Below are 22,772 nucleotides of genomic sequence, written 5' to 3' on the forward strand. Positions count from 1 at the left end.
GAAATCAACTCAATTTACATTAGGCGAGATCACCACTGCTCGTGTTGTATCTTCTGATGCACATCCTTCATTCTGTTAAAAGGAGTTCAGGCAGTATAACACCTTGCTGGAAATGGCAGACCATTACTAGACTCAGCATAAGGTTGTAGACATTTTTACTTAAACAAAGTTTTCTTTCTTCAGTGAAAAGAGTATGAAGACTCAGGGTTCTACTAATAATGACAGAACAGTCCTCATTACTGTAAAATATCACAAAAGCAACAATTAATGTTTTTTCAGAACTCAATGCTTTGCAATTGTAAAGACTAAAATATCATCCAAGTATCACAAAGAATTTAAGAAATATGAAGGTGGCACTGAAAAAGTGATTTTAGCTCACATAGCTCTGCAGCATTATTACTGGATTTACCTTGTATCACAATTTACACATCTGTATAAGCCTATGAGAACAGGGCTATTAAAAAAATACTAAGAAAAACCAGTTTGTAAGTTTGTTTTACTGACAGAGAACAGAGAGGTGCTCAACAGACAACCTAGGTTTTCAGTAATTACTGAAGTCACCATATGCACACACACATCCACATCACTCAAATCTCATTGCTTTTTTATTTTCATAGGTCATATCTTGACTCAGTTGTAACCACTACACATGGTCAGAAGATCAAGCAGAACAAGTTCAGCAGACCGGCGAACCAAAATAGAGTCAGTATTAAATACACATCACTGGCATATAGCACTCAGGCGTACAAGAATAGCACAAATACTTGCTCTGTATAGACTTTCATATGACAAGTCTTGCTAGTCTGGAACTCAGTAATCAAAGCAGTTTAATGTATAGTTTCTTATTATACACAAGCTGCAAAAGATACTTAATTTTACTGAAAACCCACCCAGACCACAGTCACTTCCTACTCTTATCTTTGCATTGAAGCTCGCTCTTTATCCATCCACCCTTGTGTTTACCTTTTAGTACATGATCAATGCTTATTTTCATATTTTAAGGAGAAATAACAATACTAGAACAGATGGCATTTTGTGATTATCAAGTTACTTTTGAGAACAGCTGTACTCCATGCATCCTTTACAGTAGGGTCTAATATGTCATTTTCACTCAAAAATTATTGTTTCCCTACATCCAAGTGTTCTCTTGTGATATGCTTCCTATGATAAACATAAAACACAGCCCCCTCTGTCCCTTGAAACGGTACCTGTGCAGTCAGTGTGAAACAAGCGTGTGTGAGCACTACTAGCTAATCTGCTTTTTAACTAAATGAAAATGCATCTGTATACTTTAAAAGCTTGACTACACCACTCCAACACCCATCAGCTATTCAGAAAACTCAATCATTTCAGTGCTTCTACTGCAAAGGGCAGCAATGCAGCTGCCAGTTACCTTATATGCTGAATCACTCCTAGAAATTATATTTCCCATGGATTCTCTCCTGGGAGCAAATGCAAACACAGATTAACTCCAACTAGAGAATACTGTCACTACAATTAATTTCGATTCTTTCACAAATAATGGTCTTTAGAGACACCTGAATCTATCTGAACCACGACAGAGCCTCTCTTATTAAATATAAAGGTATTATTCAGAAAAATCACAAAAAGGTATGCAGTATCACAAGTTCCCTCTTAACAAGTCTGGTTTATAGAAAAGGTGGATAATGAGAACAAATTATAAACAAATAATAAAATGTGCAATGGGTATATGTGAACATGTAAGTGCATATGCTCAATACAGAAATCATGTACTGTAACTCATAAAAATGACATTTTAAACAGCAAACAAATTATTTGGAAGTGCAGTTCTCTAAGATAGTCCTTGAGAGCACTGTTTTCTGAATGCAGTTTTAAATTTGGGTTTGGGGTTGCAAATCAGTTAGAGCTTTTTATATAACCTTTTTGACAAGCAAGTTTTCTGCCTTCCATGTTGCCATTCTAAAACAGGAACAAATGAAGATGATAGTACAGTTTAAAAGCTATTTATTCACTTTACAAGACTTAACTAAAAATGCACTTGAGGAATTATTTTAATTTTCAGTAGAGATTTAAGATCTGGTCACTGTATTTTAAAGTTCTTTCAAAAGGATACCTACAAATCCAATTGTACTTCAATACACATATACTAGATATTTATTATTTATGCATACAAAACCACATGTTTGTATATTTATATATAAATATATACATACATCTAGAACACCCCACTCTCCTACTTCTGTGGACCTCAAATTATTTTTAAGTAATTCAGTACTGAGGTTCAAACGTTCAGACATCCATCTAGTTCAAAACTTACATAATTAGTTGAACCAGAGCTGAAGACAGGGATCACAATCAAGAGAGGTTAAAGAGTCACTGAATATGGTAACTGGTCACAAACGCATTCAAAACCTACAGCAGAAGGAAGGAAAAAAGCTGCTCTAAATTACCACCCCCCAAAAATCAACCTCCACTGCACTTGGATGGAGGAGTAGGAGTGCAATTACAACCACCGGAAAAACAGAAGTGTTCCCCTTCCCTAATTCCAGTTGTTCACAGTAGGTACCCGAACATCATTAAAGCAATGAGTTACAGCGCAAGACTGTCACTGTTGAGTTACCATTCAGACTATTTCCAACCCACGTAGTTACACTTTTAACTGGTGTGGTGAGAGGTTATGAAATGTTGCTCTTCCCGATAAGCTCTCTCCCTATGTAACAGGAAGCCTTACAAAAGACATCATACTTATATGTATTAACATTGCACCATATTTACATATATTAAAACATGTCCAAACATCCTTCTCGCTGTCCAGTATTTCTGTGTGTCAACATCTCCCAAATAAAGCCACAACATACCCCTTCCTCTACAACCTGGTCATTTATTCATGTAACATCCTGGTTTCAAAGCTCATCGACACTACACCACCAGGAACAATAAGCAAAGACTTAATTTCACACCTAAAAATATTCTGCACCAGCTCAAGTTACAGCATCAGTATTATTTTAATTATCTTGAGTATCTCTAAGATGTTTGAAGAAGGTATAACAAAAATCTGTGTGTAGCACATTTAGTTCTGATAAAAGTTTTTATTTTGCAGCAAATCCTTTTGTGCTGCTGCAAAAATAGATGAGTTCTTCCTTCAGTTAATGAAAACTGTGATTTTGAAATTTCATTTTTGTTTATTTAACTAGATCCATAGAAATCTCAGACCACAAAGGATACCATTTTGAAAATAAGTGTAAATTTGTAAGATTATACTAAAACTTTCTAAAAGACAAGTTACATATTTGCTTACCCCCTTCCCGAGGTTTTTAAACAACTTAAACTGGTAGAGAAGGAGTGCCTTAATTGCTGCACTGAAAATGAGTCATTGTGCAAGCAGCTACAACCTGGAAAACACTCTCCAAATTGATGTATAACTCACAGGACTTTTCTGCCAACTCATTTAATATTTTTATTTTGACAATTATTTTTTTCATAAACCAATGTTTATAATCAGTCCCATGATTTCCAAACATGCCAAAGTTTTCTGATCTTGCATTCTCATGTATAGATGCATTATATGGCTTGTCCACAAAAACCGAACAAGGGTAAAGTCAGAGATCTCAGTTTCCAGGGTATCGGTCGAAGACGCAATCCAAATTTGTTTAAACGTCTTAAATTACTATCTATACACAAGTACCTGCATATAAATATTAAGGACTAAACTTTTATTGATGGAAGTTCTCCTTGCTTCGTTCCTCTTCTTTAAGCAGTTATTTCCCAATAAAAGGAGAAAACATACGCTGTGGCAGGAATTACACTCTATTTTTTTTCGTTCAAGCCAGTTGATTGGCTGAAATGTTCAATCACAGCAACATGGTAAAGTTGCAGTCATCGTGCTTGTAAGCTGGAAACTGGATAAATTGTTTAACTACTCACAGTTCCAGGCAGCTACCGCTACCCCATTCCTCTGTTGTACATAGCTTTGTTTTGTATCCATCTCCAACAGCCATGCACCATTGCAAGGGACATGCCCTGCCAGCAACTCTGCTGGGAGAATTAGGATGCTTCCACATGGATTTTTTACTTCCTTGCTCCACTAGCAAAACATCTCTCCATGGTTACTGCAACAGTCCACCCACACAGACAATCTGATTTGTGAGACAGGACCAATCCAGTTACTAAAGACTTTGGAAACCTGGCATTTCAAAACATTTCATTAAGCCAACTTCTGCCATCATTATAACAGCACTAACGGACTGATACAAAGGGAGGAGTTGTAGTACAACCGATTCCACAGATCAGCTTCAGCTTGCCTCCTCCCCCTTCCCACTGACTGGAGGGAGGTGAAGAGCATATCTAAGCTCTCTAGTGAAATACTTAATGTTTTCTATTGAAGCATTAAAAGTCAGAAACTCAGTTCTTCATATTCTTAATGCTTTTCCTTACCAGCCTGTCTCCTTATAAAGGGAATTGTCCAGGTGCTTCAAAATGCAATGAAGCCATCTTTGCAAAGGTTTGTATTGAGCCCTGTAACTCACCTCTTTGCTGCACAGTGCCTCAGTAAGTATATCTAAATCTGTCAGCTACTGTAACATCTGTAACTCCACTACTGGTTAAGTCTTAACTACCATATCGTTATCATAGTACCTATTGGCTCGATGCTCTGCACACTATTTTAATGTGCAACATATTCAGAAGAGCAACACAATTGCATTTCCATGTTGAAATCATAGGGGGGTGGGGTGGGGAAAGATTCATTTAATCATAAACTACTCTATTAATCTGCAACTAGTGGCTGAATTCTTCTCTAATTGTATAGCAAAGTCAATACCCACAGTGGAAGAACCCAGAGAGACATGAATCTATTCACCACGATAAAAACATCTACAGGCTCAAACAAAAGAATGAAAACCCAAGAAGGTCACAACTCTGCACACTTGCCCTTCAGGCACAGAAGGTACCTTTTTGTCAAACAGTATGAATACGAACAAAAGGACAAAGGCACAAACCATCTTAACCAATTGCTCAGTTTGGTTCTTGACAAGTTTTTCCTGCAAGTTTAAGCTGCAGAAAATTATTTGATGTCATGCCGTGATGCTGGCACACAGTACCATCAGACAACGTTGCAATGTGTCAGAGAATATAGTCAAAAAAAGCAAATATGGAAACATATTTGTCTCAGCTTTCTATGTTGTACAGATAGATAAATTTCAGTCTCTTGCCAGAGAGATCACAAGCAAAAAGAAGTATTTCTGTTTCATCAATATTTGCTAACGTGAAGAGAAGCACACAAAAATTACAAATGCAACTGCTGTTCCTGATTAAATGTTTCCTTTGTTTTCTATCTACCACAAACTTGAAGACCAAAGCAATAAATCACAGACAGCTCTCTTGCTTTCACAGTCGTAACAGAATTGCACAGATACTTTGGAGAAAATAACAAAGATAGCACTATTTTATTTGTTCCCCAGTATAATTTCTGAAGTTTTGACTTACGGAAGTATTTCAAGGTCTCTTCTATTTGCTCAGTTGTTAAGTCAATATTCACATCAGGAGAAATGAGAGGTGTATGAAGCCAGTCGTCGTGGTCATAACCATAGATTGTATCTGCTCTTAGCTTATAATGAGGCAGCTGCTCTTCCAGTAGACTGATGATTTCAACTTCAGGAAGATTGGTACTATTGCACACATCTGTAAGAGAAAGACGACAATCTCTGTTAGCTACCTTAAATTGAGTACCATACATACAAGCTAGAAAGATGTCAGTTTGTTTTGATATCGCCAAGATTCTTCTACATGTAAAGAACAGCTAGACACTAATCTGTTTAGAAGTTACAACTAGTACAAATTATCCCCAAATAACGTATTTACTAGCAGAAAATACAAAGGCACGCTCTCAGGGACAAAAAAGCCCAACCTCTAGAAGAAGGGACTCTTCTATTGAAGCAGAGGGCTGCGGAGGGGAGCAGATGGGCAGGGGGAGAGTAAAGAGCAAGTGAGCTTTGACCAAGACAGGGTAATTACAACCAGGGTGTGGATAAAGAATTAGTGCATATAGGGATTTTCATTTTTCATGTTCTACTTCACATATTTTTAGCTTGCAAGCTTTACATACCTCCTTAACTTGGTCTTTGACCATAGTTCAGTACCACTACTTTTTTTGCCTTTGCTACTGGCAGATTTTTCTCAAGAAAAATCCAGGATTGCAATAGCAAACAGGGTCACTGTTGACACCTAAGATGCATTGGTAAAGTTGGCTGCAAGAACTTTTAGGGCACCTTTTGACACTATCTCGACCTGTATTTTGTGACATCAGTCCCTTGTGTTCACAAGTATATCAAGTTTGCACACAGTTTTAAAAACAGATACCAACAACCATCAACAACTACAACTATGATGCAATTAAAGTTAGAGATTGAAATTCAGGACAAGAGGCAGCCGAGAAGTTTTAACACTAAAACTCCAACATAAAAACTTCTACAGCATGAGGATGGTCAAACATGGGAACAGGGGTGCAGAGGCTAGGAAATTTGCCATCTTCGGAAAGACTGGCTACTCATCTACATGAGGCCAAGAGCACTCTCTTTAAAAGACCTGATCTAAGTCAGAACAGATAACCTCCAGAGGTACCTTCCAACCTATATTATTCCATAATGAAGAATTTTGTGTGTCTCTGTGTCAATACCCAAAAAAGGCACGATAATTTTAAATATACATCTTAATCACCATATAAAATTAACTACAGTGTCTTACTAAATAACTATTAAGAAACAGAGCAACACGTGGTTCATTTTCCATCAATACTTAGTGCATCAATCTACCCATTTCCATGCCAGGACAAAAAGAAAAGAACACCACTACCCACCCTCACCCACCCCTTAAAATAAGAAAGAGCTATCTAAGCCTATTTTGGAAGGGCAAGCACTGAGGAAGGCTGCTCACATGCTGTGCAATGCAGCTCCATCTTTAACCAGTGCCCTAACTCTTGCACCTGTTGCTACAACTCACACCACAGTAAATAACAAAGACCACGAAGGCCCTGAGTGCACCCGTTGGCCTTTATTGCTCTGACCAGGCTTGTCAGGACCCCACGCAGCACCCTCTGCCCAGTGGCCCAGGTGCCCCATTTAAACCCAAGCCCCCCTGTCTTCCCCTGTGCAGCACTGCTGGGGAGGTCTGTGCCCAGCTCTGTCCCCCACCGAGACCGACTCATTGCCTGGCCTTCCTGGATTGACTACAGACCAGCTCGGTACCTGACATTTGCCTGATGATCACCAGAGAGTCAGTTTACTCAGGAACAAAAGAGACTGGGCTCTGCCAACAAGGATCCTGCCCTTCCCTCCCCGTGGTCACACTCAGCTGCCGGCAAGGCGGTAAGGCAGCCCTGCTCTTGCTGTTCCCTGACAATGACACCTGTTTTCATAAGGGAGAAACTCATTATCACAGGACTGATGTACAGTTGCAAGTGAAACTCACCTCTGCCAGGGGAGGAGGAGGAGAGGGGAATGGGGAAGTAACACATACTTTTCTATAAGCCACCAATTACCTCTTCTTTTTTAATCTTCCTAATCCAGAAATCGCATTGTCATAAGCATCATCCCAAGCACTAAAGACAGCAAGAATGTTACTATTCTATCAGACAACAGGGCAGCAGATACAAAGATGAAATCATACTGTTAATTTCCTGCCTATACCCTTTATTGATTACAACTAAAATTCATCTGGGAAAGTTGCATCATACCTTATGACTCGAGGAGTCTGCTATTACCTATCAGAAAGTATTCTCCTCTGCTTTCATCCTGGCCATTCTGCTAACTTGTACATCTCTAAGTGTTCTCCAAACATCACTGCAGAATTGGATGTGCAAAAGTCAGTAGGATTAGGTACCCACACGTGCAGCAATGCTATTTTTATGGAGTCCATGCAATACAAGTGTCAGCCTGCACACATCATTTTAAAAAGTCCTTGCAGCCCCCTTGGAGAATTACTAGCTTACACAGAGAAACAAGACCCATTTCTCAGGTTTTAAAAGCCAAGAGCAAACCTCTAACTACAAACCTTTCTTCCTCCCTGGCTACCTTTTTAACTGCTGACAAAACCCATCTGAGTTGCCTGCAACCATCTGAGTTCAGAAAAGCCAGCTGATCTTCTAAACACCACCCACTGATGTCAGCTAAACAAGCAGAGACATTTGTGTGCACGCATACACAAATATATATATTTTAAAATATATTTATCTCTAGATTACCTAATTGCTCTCACTGTCAAGAATATGGGGTTGTTTTTTCATTGGGGTTGTTGGCGTGTGTGCACATGTCTGAAATGTTATTCGTTCTCCTCTTGTGAAAAACTGGTAAGAGTCTACACAGCCTGACTGAAGTGGTCTTCTTGGAAACAAGGAAATAAAAAATTTGAGAAAGTTCAAACCTTTAGTGTCTTTCTGCTTTTAATTAGTATTTCAAAAGAATTTAACTGACTTTATAGATGAAAAGAGAAAGTTGCAGGCAAGTAACTGTGCACAGAAGCAAACTGGTTTGCTGTATCACAAAAAGTAACAAAAAATGGAATGCAAAAGAAGTTACCAATAAAATTTGAGGAGGAAAGAAAACCACACATGCACACACACAAAGGAAACCCATACAGTTTTATTGTGGAGAAGAAATCCACTGGAACATAAAGGACAGAAAGCAAAGAAATAAAAATTAACATGGAATACAAGTCAACCAAGACAATTTTTCTACTTTACCATATAATAAATTCTGAGTGTTTGTGAGCAATTCAAAAGGCCTAACAACTGGAAAAGATATTAACGAGTAACTGGAAAGGCAACTCATTATGACGCTATTGTCATTAACTTCTATTGCAATTTTAAAATCAGTATACCAACAGGAAATAGGAGCAGGGTCTGATGTAATTGCCTATTTGGAAAAACAGGACACTGTGATTACACTTGTGTGTGACTAAACCTTAGTTCACCATTTAAATCACAGCAATATTCTCAGTACAATTACACAGCCTTCCCCTTCACTTTTCCTCCCTTACTTTTTCTGAGGTGCAGGCACTTGTTATGAGAAGGTACGCAGACTAACGCCATCCCTGATCCCAAAATACCAGTCTTATTTTTATAAAGACCCTGACTGTGCTTCTAGATACTTTTTATTACTATTTCTGATTAAAACTGCAAAACAACTAAGATAAATAACTTCTCTACTAAGAACATCTAAGGCATCATTTGTGGTTTATGATTAAGTTAACCGATGTCCAACAAACAAAACTGTTGCACTTCCTCTTGTCCTAAGTGGTACCTTCATTTTACTGAGTTAAATATAACTTAAGCTTAAGACTATAAGCTTAAGACAATTAATTGAAGATTAATGAAAAATGATACAACAAAATATAATTGACATATCCTTTTAAGTTGCTTTGTTAAGGATTTTGTTCTTTGTAGCCTAAGCAATTTTAAACTTGCAGTTTTCTGGACATCCTTAGCAAACAGGAACTTCTACAAGCAAATTGCAACTAACTTAAATAGCTAAATGAATTATGAACTCATGATTCTTGCTAAAGCGTGGGTCATTCCAGGTTCCACTTTTGAAAGAAAAGTTAGGAAGAAAGATTTGCAGAACTCTGCAGCTTTCACCACTGTACAGAAATAATTATATATAAACAAGAAAAAATTGGTAATTTTTTTCCACACTTTTTTTTGCGAGTAACACATTCCACTGCTTTGCTGTCTTCTCAGCTTACATGCAGCACATGCACAAACACCTCACCTCACCTATTCCAGTGCAAAAATATGTTTCTCTATGCCCTTGTTCCTCCAGAAATAAAGTTAGTCGGTCTGCTTTGCAGGATTTTTTTACATTATTTTTCCTCATCCTCGCTATGTTTTCTAAATGAGATGTTCAAATAATCGAGTTCTTTGAAAGACTTCTGTGCTGATTATTTTGTGGCTTCAGACTGTAATCTTCTCTTTCAGTAAAGATGACAAAACTGGTCAGAACACTTCAGCTGAGTGTCCTGGATTTTTCTATTCCTATCTCAATAGTTAGCCATGGAATACTTATTAGCTAGTTCCATGTCTTTTCATACATTGGGTTTTGACTGATTGGCATATTTTCACTTCTCTGGACTTCAATTTTTCCGCCACCTCCCGCCCAACTTAAAGACAGCCACTAAAGTTTCACTGGTTGTTTCATGTTGCTTACATTTCCTTAGAGGAATTTTTATTAGACTTGCTGATCTGGATACCTTAGACTATTTTGTCAGTTCGCTTTCTCCAGAAGCCAACACCTCTATCCATACAGAATGCCCTAAGCATAGTAAATTAACTTTTCATTGTGGAGATTGAAGCGAGGGTAATTTTTTAATATTTTTTAATTTATTTTTGGGGTGGGAAGAGGCATAGTTTTTAGGACAACCACATGATGATAACAGCTTATTTTTGGTGTACACTTACACCACTCCTCTGCTGACAAGTGAGCAAGGTGCTGATCAAACAGAAAATGGAGTGAAAGGTCTAAAACAAGAGGAGCTGACTGTACTGAAAGGGCACCTCAAGGACTGCCAGTCCCCCTCTGTGCACATAACATCACACAGATCATGTGGCATTGTGTAGGGTGCTGCCACCCACTGTCGTTTTCATCTTGCACTCATGCAGCCGTGCAATGCATTAGGTCACTTCCCATACAGTGTTAAATATACATTTAGCTGTCATGCTGTTTGGACGGGTAGAACTATGCCAGCACCTCATGACCCAGCAATTCAGCCTCGATTGAACTAATCGCCAACTCAAGTGAAGTTCAACATGAACCACAGGCAGCCACATTTGAAGATCACATTCCAAACAACATGGTCACCTAGAGCAGCTCACCTCTGAAACTCCATTCCCTACCAGGCTTGTGTGTCTCACTTGTTTTCAGCTGTGGCTGAATAGCCATATCCGAGTGTCAAAATTAAACCTAGCTGGATCAGTAAAGGACCACCTATTCAATTTCAGCATCAACTTCACATAAAAAGTAGTGACAAATTCAGAAAAAAAGAAAAAGAGGAAGGGGGACGACAAGCAAAAGAAAATCCCTACAATGTACACAAAACACATACACAGAGAAAAGAAACTCTACAAATCTAAAATCCTGGTATCTGCAGGAGTTTTTAGAAACACAATACAACACAGCTTATCAGTACAGTCATTGCATGGACATAAAATATTTAGTTTCGTCCTCTCCAAATTCCGGTCCTAACCAAGCTCGATCTTTATGGTTTTATCGGTTTGTTTCCAAGCACGGGGTCCCCTTTCAAGGTTAAAACCTGCTGGCAGCGGATGCTGCCACCTGGCGCAAGAAGCGCCTTATTACCCGAGACCCTAAACCCAAATGGCATCGGCAGCCCGTTTCTCCTTCACAGCCCCTTGCTGCAAAAGGAGCAGAACAATTTCTCATCAACTCAACCCTGCCATGCACCACGTTAGGGTCAGGTTTGTGCTCAAGACGGGCCAGGCCAGAACACACAAGTCAAGTCAAGACAAGGAAGATCACAACATAACTACCCAGAGACAGCGTCATTCTCAGAGCACCGTGCGCCAGAGTCATGGCCCGGACGGAGGCCAACACCTTGCAAATGGCTCAAGGCAGCTGTGCTACCCTGAAGAGCCTCCTCTGAGAAAAGGGAAACAAACCACTGCTGCACAGAAGCGGTGTGTTCAGCACAACTACGCTCCAGGTGTGGCCATGGGCAACTGCCAGGCTGCTCAGCAACTCTCAAAACACAAGCTTTGGTGATCAGGTTGTGTCACCCACCCACGCTGACCATCTTCCAGGAGACTCCACTGCATCACCACCCAGCAGCTGGTGCTCAGCCTGCCCCTTCCTGGTGTGGGCTAAATAACCCTCTCCTTAAAAAAACAAACCAAACCAAACCGGTCTCTGTTGTCACTCTTGGGCAAATTCTTTCATTTCCCGTAACAGAATTAAGGCATCGTAACGTGTCCCAACCTTTTGAGGCAGTTGAGGAAACAGAAGTAGGTAAGAGCACAGTAACAAAAATAGATGAGAGAAACAAAGAAACTCTCTGAGTAAAGGAGGAATGAAGAAGTCTACTACTCCATGAAGCCACCTATTCCTCGCTGTCTGCTTTTCAGCTCCATCCCATTTCCCACACACATATTACACTTAGCCTTGACATTTAGCTCTCTGAAGTTTAAAACAGAGAGACTTGGGGGGAAAAAAACCTTCGAAAATGGCTGGTCAATACATAACAATTTATATCGGGGGAAAAAAGCACACAGTACCTGAAAGGATCAATTCCCGTGCTGGCTCCCTACTAGTTAAGTGAAGGCAAGGTTCTCTGCAGAACAGCTCTGCCACATGGAGGCTAAAGTCCAGCCACATGTAATGCAAGAAATTAGAGTTCATCAGCTTGAGGTTATTCTGTGCTAAATATTAGTGAATCTTTTTTTTTACTTCATTTTTGATGCATATTTTGATGCATAATACATTCATGATTTTTACTTCATGTGATGCATAAACAAACTGAGAAAGTCTGAAAGCCTTACTAGAAACCGAGGATCAGCAAGCACTGGACAAATTTTGTATCCCTGTATGTAAAATTACACAAAATTCTGTAGTACATGTACTGTCACACAAGAGCAGTTTTTAAGCAGGAAGTGCCCTGTTTAAAATTGTCAGTGTATTCAGTATCTCCCTCATCTTTAAAATAGTGAAAAAAATATGCAACTCCATAATGTGAAAAGTCATCCCATTCCATTGGGCTGAGAAAATTCTGGAAACTCCTTCTGAGAAAAGTCTCCTAACCTAGCTTGGCAAGCAGCCAAGAAACCATGACTACATTAGGTTTTGCCTTTCTCAGCAAACCACAAGCCTAAAGCCTAATCATATCCCAGGGAAGGAAGCAAGAGAGAAGGTCTTTCTCTAAATGCTTTTCCAACAGGTACTTGCTGTTTGAAGCAACTCAATAGCCTCATTTTCCCAATGTTTTCTGTCCATTTAGACAATAATGGAGAGGTGTGAACTAGGCATTGCCCTTGTGAAGAGTTCTACATAAAAATGAAAAGCCAAAGGGTAAATGAGAAGCTTCAACTCCACAATCAGGCTGCTAGCTAGTCTACTGAACAGAGAAATATAGCCTGTAGTCATCCATTATCTGAGCTCTCCAGGCCCCCACCCACACACTGGCATTATGTACTAACTGGGGTCCAGAATTACAAGTATTTTTGGAACATTATTTAACAGTTACTCTACACATGTACCTGCAATAGGCAAAATACCAGAACCCACCATATCCCTATTTAATTTCAGTTCCAGGATGCCCACAATGTGGCTAATTATACTGAAGTCTTATAAATACTACTGCTGAACTCAGGACTGCATATACACAATATGTGTGTTTTAATAAGTGTGTGATCAGATTGTAGGGCAAAAAATTACTTCTAATAAAAAGAAAACTCACCACCCTTTCAACTCACTGACTTGCCCAAAGGGAAAGACAGCCTTAGCATCCTACATATCTGAAGTCTCAATGCTGGCTGCAAAGTCAAACTGCTGGAGCAAAAGCTTTTCAACAAGAATGCTGTCTCATACCCTTAAAAATCAAGATTCCGCAAACAGCCCATGGCAACTTCTGTAACTTGACTGGCATGACACAATTTTGGAATTCCAAGTCCTGCCACACCTTTAATCAAAGTTGTTTAAGTAGTGGTTCTTCTGCCTCTAAACATGGAAAACACTGCACAAAATCCAGTCTTCCATGGGAAAAGAAAAGACGCCATGCTAACCTCGGGTATTCCCATTCTGGGCTGCCACAGCAAGGTTTCAGCTGGCCTGTAACTCAGTACTGCCCACAGCGCTTCCTCTCTTGCACGCACAGATCTCAACTGGCCTTCCCACCTTGCGCAGGTGGGGCACCACAGGAAAGGCAGCTAGCTGTGGTAGCCAAGTGGGCACAGTGAATCACGGCAAAGGAATTCTGGATGGTAAGTCCAGCCCATGGAGAAGAATGAAGCACTAACAGGGATTCTCACCATATTATCTATATAATACCATGCGTCACTTCAGTTGTCTGCCATTTGATATTTTAATTCATACAAACATGCATTTATAAGAGCAAGAATAGCAGTAGGAAGGAAAAAGACTTCCAAGACTTTGCTTTTCTTCCCCACACCGACTCCCATCGCCTTTCCTCTGAACAAATCCAGCTTCATTACTGGGAAGAAGTCTCTTCTCCTCAAAAAGTTTTAAAGGATTTATGCAAGGGTGAGAAAGCTGCACAGAACATAATCACAGTTCTTCCTTTGCTACCAAGTAGAATAGGTATGAAGGATCAGATCATTCAATATTATCCAAAAGAATACTGTTGTGAGGGAAAAAATCATTACATTGACCAGGCTGCCAGCTGAAGTGGAAGAAAAAAAAAAATAAAATGCTGTTCCTTCAGTTCTGCCACACCAGGCACCGGCCAAACCTGTCTGTGGGTGCACAACCCATGGAACTGTCTTCCCATATAGGTCACTGGACTCAGCCTACATCTGCATACTTGGGAGAATAAAGCACTGTTTCCACCATGTAACCTTCCTTGGTAGGAAACTACTTAAATTTGGCAGCTGAAAGCATATTGAAGAAATAAGCTGGAAGAAAACTTGGCTTAGTCAAACACACCAAATAAAGCCTGGGATAAAGCTGGGAACGTCAAAGCTAACAAAGATCAAACTATTGGGAAGCGTGATTCCAATGTGAGAAATATCATTGTTTACTAGGTTAATGTCTCCCTGCTTTGATTTCATCCTACACACACATTCCTACTGGGTACAAAAGGTGAGACAGATCTGGGTGATGAGAGACCATTAAACTATTAGACCCCCTACTGTACATTATGCCATAAATTTAAGTGAGCTTTGCTTCAGTATGGAGACGTTTTTCTTTGTAGATAAATGCAGCCATACTCATGCTTTTATTTTTACATTAAACAGAAAATAAAAGGAAACTCCACCACCATGGCTATTCTTTTAGAGCAAGAACAAAAGCTATTCATGTGTCAAATGCATGCTGGCAACGCACTGTTCAGCAGCAGAAAGAATAAACACATCCATTAACCATTAGGATCTTCCAGCTTCCAAGACAGACTGAGAACGTCTCAAAAACACATTGATAAATCACTGAGTACGGAAAACCCTGAAAAGCAATTGTCCTGCCTTTGCTTGTTGTTCAGCCCAGCTACAAAATGTGCTAGCCCCTGAACAATGGATGTCAATGAAGCTTTAGAATCACAACCAAACATAAGAATTAATCCTTGTGTAGCTTGGTTTTTACAGTTGTTGACTTTAAAAGGATTTTTTTTTTTGTTTTGGGATGGACACATACATGTACATTGAGGGAGAAAGATAAAGCTGCACTCAGCATGTTATGGAGGCAAATTTAAATATGTCAAAATACTTGTATTCCGTAATACGCCAATAACCAAATGTAGCTTTTTAGTCTTCCATTACTACTCAAGTGCACCACAATGGGAAAAAAAAAACCACCTCCCAAAAAAATCTACCAAGTACTTGCTTTCAAGAGTTGTTTCTCCAAAGAACACAGAACACTGACGAACACTTACTGTTCTCACACATCCCTACCTCAAATGAAGTCAATATTTAGCAATGACAAGTGCTTCCCAAAATAAGGGAAAATCTAGAAACAAATTTAATAAGTCACACTGGATTTCAGTAATTCCTGTGGTTGCTTTCACAGTGACTCTAGAATTGACAGTTTACACTAAAACCCATGTATCCTCCTACTAGGAGGAGGAGTATAAGTAGGAGGGCTGCATAAGGAGCATAGCAGTAGCCCACAACTCTGCTTGGGGAAAAAACAAATAAACAAACCAACCCCACCAAAGCACAAAAACATCATCCTTGAAAGAAAAAAAAAAAGTGTGTCTGGGATACAGACTAAGAGGTAGTAGCATTAACAGCCTGTCACAGGAGAGGAATCAGGAAAAAGAACAAGTTGTTGGCAAAGAGCAAGAGCTGGAAAACAACTGACAGGAAGCCAGGGTGGTGGGGAAGGGAGGGGTAGGAGAAGCTGCATGAAGTTGAATGAGAATCCACCAAAAGCCAGCCAGAAAATTCAAACAGATGCAATGATGCAGCAGGCACAGAGAGTATGATCATTTTGGTAGAGTATGCTAGACAGAACTAAAGTCAGCGCCACAGAACAGTTCCACTCATGCTGAGAGAGTTATCTCATGTTAATAGGATAAGCATTTTTTGCGTGACTTAGAGAAAGAAAGAGTGCTCAGAATTTAGCAATAACTGCTTACAGGAAGGGTCAGGAAAGAAGAGGGAGAAGAGACCAAAACTAGATCCAACTTACAGTATGGGACTAGTGACAGCAACAGCAAAGTAAAAGGACTGAGGTAAGAGCTGACATGCTTGAAGTTTTGCTTAAAGGACAGACTAAGAAAGCTGGGAAAGGAGCAGGCCAGGGTGTGAAAGCGATGGAGATTTTTCAAATATCACAAAGATAAAAACATAAGGGGAATAAAAAACCTGACATTCACTACATCCTACATAACAACAACACATACTGACAGCAACCAGTGCAAGACTGGTATAAGTACCACTGCACACAGCCAATAAAAGCCATGAACTACCACGGTAACACAATCAGCAGATTCAGAAAGGTTTTAAAGTCATGGACAGGGTCCAACACCAAATAGACACTATAAGAGCTAGGCAGGGATGTAGTGTCTATATCCCTAGTACAACAGTTCTGCTAGATGGGGTACTTACGCTGAGAACATGCTGCTAAGAGTGGCTGAGCACGTACTTTCCATACCCAGCATCTGCTGCTGCTGCTGGAGTCAGGAACACAGTTGTGAACCAGGTGGTCCAACCCAGGAGAGCATTTCTTATGTTCTTTATTTGAATTCCAGCTCCACCAAACACCATCTTAGACCTTTTCTCTCATATCAATGAAACCAAGAAAAACCACAAAAGTATCCCAAAACAGGAGCTGAAAAAGCATAAAGTGCTAGAGCAAGTTTTTGCTGTGTAGGGAACAACCACTAAAAGAGAAAGCTAACCATAACAGAACTCAAAGAGGTTCAGATAGAGAGAAGCAATTCAAAACTGTTATTATTTTATCAATACTTTTGTAACTTAGAGGACAACCACCCAGCCTTTAACAGGTACCAAACAACCACAGCACCCTGTTCAACTGCCTCAGATTAGCAACTATGCAAGGTCTGATGGTATCTCATGCACCCAAAACAGGACGGCCATGGATACAGTATTTTCCCATCTCCTGCATGACAGGAGTAAAGCAGTCTAGTAACAACCTGTATTAGCAAAATCTTAAGGAGTTACGTTGGGGCAGTCATGCTTTGTCAGGCTTGGAACAGAAGGAATAGAAATTCAGCCTTCCAAACAAAAACATGCACCTCGGCGGGGCACAGACAGACACGACACATGACCACAGGTGACTGGAATGGAAATTCCACAGGCCCTAGGCATGCCTTGTCAAATCAACTGACTACAGAAAAAAAAAAAAAAATGGTCAGAATTACACCAGCTATCTGTAGGATCAGTCAGTCATCAAAACTGCTTGATGTTGCCATGAGGAATGAAGAGTGGTAACAGCTGGTGGAAAGAACAGAAGCTCTGTTTCATATGAGAACACAATTATAGCCTCAATAACAAGAGAGGCAGAATGAAAATCCAGAGAAAACTTTCTGCACCCAAATGTCTTTGTTGCTAGGAGATTGTGAAAGGCCTGAGAGCAGGAGAAAGTCGGTTTCTCTGGACATCAGGACTACCCACCATTGCAGTAAGTTAGAAGTTACACCCTGCAAGGTCAAAAAATACCAACTCTTCTCAGAGATACCTCCCAGCTGAGAGAAAAAGATTTCATGGCTTGACCCATCCAGTAATGTAACTTTATTTTAAAATAAACAAATCTACTTGTGTTAATTACAAAGTAACATACAGAACAGGTTATCACCACAAAGAATTTCCCAAGAACCCTCAGGAAATTGCCCCTAACATGACAGCCAGAGAACACACTCTGACGTGCATTTGGAAAGAGTAATTAGTACAATGAACAAATGAATCATGCAAATTAATGAAGGAGCTAGGCAATTTAAATCACAGCCCATTCATTCTCTCCTTTTTCAGAGAAGGATGAAGGAAACCTACATGGCATATTAAGCAGTCAGCTCTTGAATTGCAAAGTATATCATGCCAAAATCATTGGAAATAGCAAGTCTTCAGACATGAGAAAGCAGACTGAAAATTAACTTACTGAAGATGGCCAACAATACTGTTATGCATATTTATAGAGAAACTAAGGGGCAAAAAAACCCAAACCACTGCAAAAAAAAAAAAAAAAAAACCAAAAAAAAACCCCAAACACAAAACCACCGACAGCTAAACATCTGTCAAAAGATTAAATCTATACTACAATGGTGTTTCAGGCTTTCACCCCCACTGTACTCTCCATTTCCAAAAGGACAGGATTTGTCTGATAGCAGCTGACAGACAAAGAAGAAAAGCAATCACACTATTGAGCAACTTAGTGGCACTGTGCTTTATGATGTCACAATTACAGCCCTTCCTGCTTTGCAAAAAATGGGGCAGGGGGTGTACAACAGAGAAGAAAGCCCCTGTTTCCATCAACACCTGACTGGAAGCATCCAGGTCTGTGCTGCAATTAACAGGACAGACAGACACACCTTTAAAAGCACTTCGATTCCATTTCCAGCAAAAGGAACACTAGATGGTGCTACATCCGTATTCCTACCTTTACACTCTCAGATGAACGGTATCCGCAAGAAAAAGAAAAGTTCAAAGGAAAAAACCAACTAGGACAAGACCGGTGCCCCACATATGTAGTAGCAGCACACCACCTTATGTCATGCAGTGCTGCCCCACTGTCCACCAGCCTCGGGATATGAATCTCCTTCCCCCTATTTACCTACAGAGGTTCCTCAAGTGGTAGCAGTAAAAACCCTCTAAGTCAGACTACATCCAACTCTTCTCTTAAATCTTACCAAAACCCAAAATGAAGTAATAATTAAAAAAAAAAAAAAAATCTGCTAAAACAGCTACTGAATCCATTTTCAGGCTTAATACTACCGGCGTTTAGAAAAAACGTGCACTACCAGTAACATTTTTTTAGTAACTCTTAAAACATTCACAACTATTTTTTTTTAAAACTGGATAAATTATCTATTTCATATTCCCTTCTATGCTCAAATTAGCACAGATTCAGAAGTGTCTACTTGTATAACACTTCAATTATAGCAACTATGACTTTTGGATCGCTTTACTACCAAATTCAGTGGGAAAGCAGTAGTCTTTTACGGTGCTATCCCCAACTCTGAGGTAACACTGGCTTAGGGAATCTTTTAATCTCACCTTTTTTTGTCACCCAGGCCCACCCCTGCAGCGCTCATTCCATGGGTTACGCCAGCATAACTGCTTTTAGGCCACATAGTTACACAGATCAGAGGTGTGACCTAGCTAGAGAGTAACTCATCTCCCCTCTGCCACAAAAACAGAACAGGGATTCTATCCAGACCAGTTGCCTAAACTGCCTCCAGCTGCACTCCCGCAGGAATCTGCACAAGCACTATCATTCTGAGGTGCTTTGGGGACAGGAAACATTGAAGCCAACCCTCTGTCCAAGAAAACATGCTTAGCACAATCAGAATGTGCAATGCACCCTCAGCTACGTTGCATCTGCTCTTAGGTCCCAGGCAGGATAGATCATGCTGCTGGCAGAGAATGCCCAAGTGCTCCTCTCCAGCAAAGAGAATAGGGGAGGGAAAAGAAAAGAAAAAAAGTAGCAAGAATTTAAAATTCTTTGAGCACCAATGGGCTTCTTGAAAAGTTAAATAGCAAGATGTGCACGTCATATAATTTAAGCCTAAGAACAAATTGTATCAGCCAACTCTAATTACATTACTATTAACTAGTTGGTTTCAGAAAGCATCACTACACAGCACTGTGACTCAGTTTCAGGGTTTTTTTAACTCTGTTCAAGCCTTTACTTGCAAGAATTTTTGCAGATGTCTTTTACAATAGGCTTTAGCTCTTAGTCTCAGACTACAAGAAAACAGATTGTCCTGATTGCTAAATTTGAACATGCCAGCTCTAGGATGAGGCAATGCTTGGCATCAGAAGAAAAATTATGGTATATGCAGACTTGATATGAGCAATTTCTTTCCCACTAAACAGTTTTAAAGTGTAAATAGCACTAACCTGTCAGTAAGACCTACATAAAGTTTTGTGTCGAAGTCTCTGACAATCCTTATTCCTCTGCAAGGATTTTACTGCTTGTTTCAAGGGTATACGCTGCACACCAGCACATACTACTGACACCACAGATATTTTACAGAGCAAGTATGAGACCAATTCCTAAACCCCAGTCTATGTCCATTGAGACCCGTAAGAAGCACAGCAAACAGCCATTTAAAAAGAAAAAAACCCACCCTAAAAACCCAAAACTAAACAACTAACCAAAACTACACACCACTATTTCTACTGCAAGTCCTATTATGTTGTCTCCGGGTCACAAGCAATAAAAATGTGCTGCTGCAGAACAGCTAATCCATAAAGAAAGCATTACAGGATCAATCAGTAAACCACACTTGGCTGACAACTAAGCAAGAAGAAAGAAATTCAGAAACTGAACCACCTTTGAAAGAGTGTCAGGTAGGAAAACATGCACTGACCTCCACTTAACAAAAGCTACTTTTAAAAATTAAAAAAGGAAGAGTTTATCTTGCCTTTCAAGGAACCATAACCAAGAAAGCATCTTGGTTCATGAAAAAAGTTCGTTGTCTGGGCTTGTAGTCAGAAACAGAAAAACGTAAAGTTAACATCTTCCTGTTAACAAGAGAGGGAAGGGAGAGGACACAGGATACAGCCAACAGAACAACCTGCAAAAAGAAATTATTCTAGAAGGGGCCTGGAAAAGTTATGCTACTAGCAACGCATTTATGTAATGTATAGAGTTTTTAGGCTACCTAGCAAGCTAATATCTACATGGCAGTCAAGAGTGACCCATTTATAAATGAACCAGTTAAAGAGCTCTAAACCCATGAACACAAGGGAGGAGGGATGGGGAGTAAGTTTCTGTTAACAAAATATTTATTGTATGTAGAATCATACCTGACTGAAACTGACATCACTGTAATCCTGCTGCTTGTCTTCTCAAGGGAATCACGATGGACTTGCAGAGCATCTCTCCCCTTCTATTTTCTTTTTTCAGAGTATCAACCCTTAGTAACTACACAGCAGCTGGGCTGAGCTAAGTTAGGGCGTACTACAAAAGTATCTGTTGACGGTCACCATTAACTAGTTCTCTGACCTTCAGACCATTCTAGAAAAGGCTGGAAGTAACTCAGGATAAACATACCTAGTAGTCAGTTAACAAGGCCCCAGTCTTATTTGTGTTTTTCTCAGCCCTCTCAATTATCCCTCCTGAAAACTCTGCTAGCTAACTTCTCAAACATTCCCAAAAGACCTTGGCACTGACAAGGTCACTTTAAGCTAAAAGGAAACCTCACAGCTCAGCCAACAAACCATGCATTTGGAATGGAAACTGCCTGTCATTTCATGGACACAACCATGACTAAACTGAATTACCGTGACTATTCAAACACAAAAAAATCAGGTCAGCTGACCACATCACTAAGAATCTAATTCTACTTAAAATACCATACTTAAACACATACTAATTTTTTTTGTATGAATTTATGATAAAAAGACATTTAACCTTTCATAAAAGCATGCAGAAGCCATTCCTTGTACACTTAACTATTATAGTCCCAGAACTGATGTGACAAAAATGGAATGGTTTGAAAAGCAGAAAGATGTACAGCCAAAATATGTTAGATACTACTTCTCTCATCCCCTTCTCCCACAAACTGATTCTCATATTAAGATAAAGATCTAAATTACGTTGAACATTGGGACAACCACTCCATGATTCCTTCCCCTCATCCCTGACTTGCAGTTGGCTTCTTTTCCAAACAAACTTCAAATGGTTCAACTTCCCAAGCACATTAGTTTCCTAGTTTCACAGCTGTCATTGGTCTAGACTATTTGCAAGAGCCTTAAACCTTACAAAAGTGCTTTCATTGAAAATTCAGGTGCTTGTGAAATCATTTCTTAAACAAGAAAAAAATGCGCAGAACATCAGCAGCCCTGTCCATGAATCGGATACCTCATCAACAGCTTAAGAACAGACGCTTAACTGTACATCTCCACATCCTTCCCAAGATAAAAGATCTGACTGCTTACCAGTAATGGTGCAGGCATCTCTGTACTCTCTGCAGTCTGGCACATCATCTTCTACTGCTTCACTTACATAGTGCTCTTCGTGAATGCCTGTGTCACAGGCTAGGACTGCATGATTTGACAGCTCCAAAGGAGGCACAGTGGCGGCCAAAGTGCAGTCGTGCAAAGCTGTGGCGTCCAGCTTGGCAGGTTTCACAGGGTTGTACAAATTGCCATCAGGGGGACCAGCACTGGAGACTGGGTCTGGCTGGCAGAAACAGAACTCTTTCTCTTTGCTAGAGTTGGCTTCAAGAAGTCTGCAATACACAAAGGAAACCAGTGCTCAATTCAAGACATTCCAAACGGCATAAATTGGAATAGATAATTTTATTATCCTTAAACATTGGTTTAACCTGACAAATCCAGCAAATGCTAAAACCCAAACACACTTCAGAGAGCGGCTGCCTATCTCTGCACCTTGCACGGTCATGTCAAGTAGGAAAGTGCTATTCCTTGGACA

General features: G+C 39.9%; 1 protein-coding gene across 5 annotated transcripts in view; it reads right to left on the reverse strand.

Moving 5' to 3' along the window:
* TRAK1 (trafficking kinesin protein 1) overlaps nt 1-22,772 on the reverse strand; it is a 140,923-nt gene that overhangs the window by 68,624 nt on the left and 49,527 nt on the right. For all 5 annotated transcript variants that reach the window (XM_056334474.1, XM_056334473.1, XM_056334476.1 and 2 more), the window contains exons 2-3: nt 22,277-22,569; nt 5,467-5,661 (exon numbers count right to left, since the gene is read on the reverse strand). In XM_056334474.1, coding sequence (XP_056190449.1) covers nt 5,467-5,661; nt 22,277-22,569 — 488 coding nt within the window. The remainder of the gene's footprint in view (nt 1-5,466; nt 5,662-22,276; nt 22,570-22,772) is intronic.

Source organism: Falco biarmicus, chromosome 4 (assembly GCF_023638135.1).
Source record: "Falco biarmicus isolate bFalBia1 chromosome 4, bFalBia1.pri, whole genome shotgun sequence".
Classification (NCBI taxonomy): domain Eukaryota; kingdom Metazoa; phylum Chordata; class Aves; order Falconiformes; family Falconidae; genus Falco; species Falco biarmicus.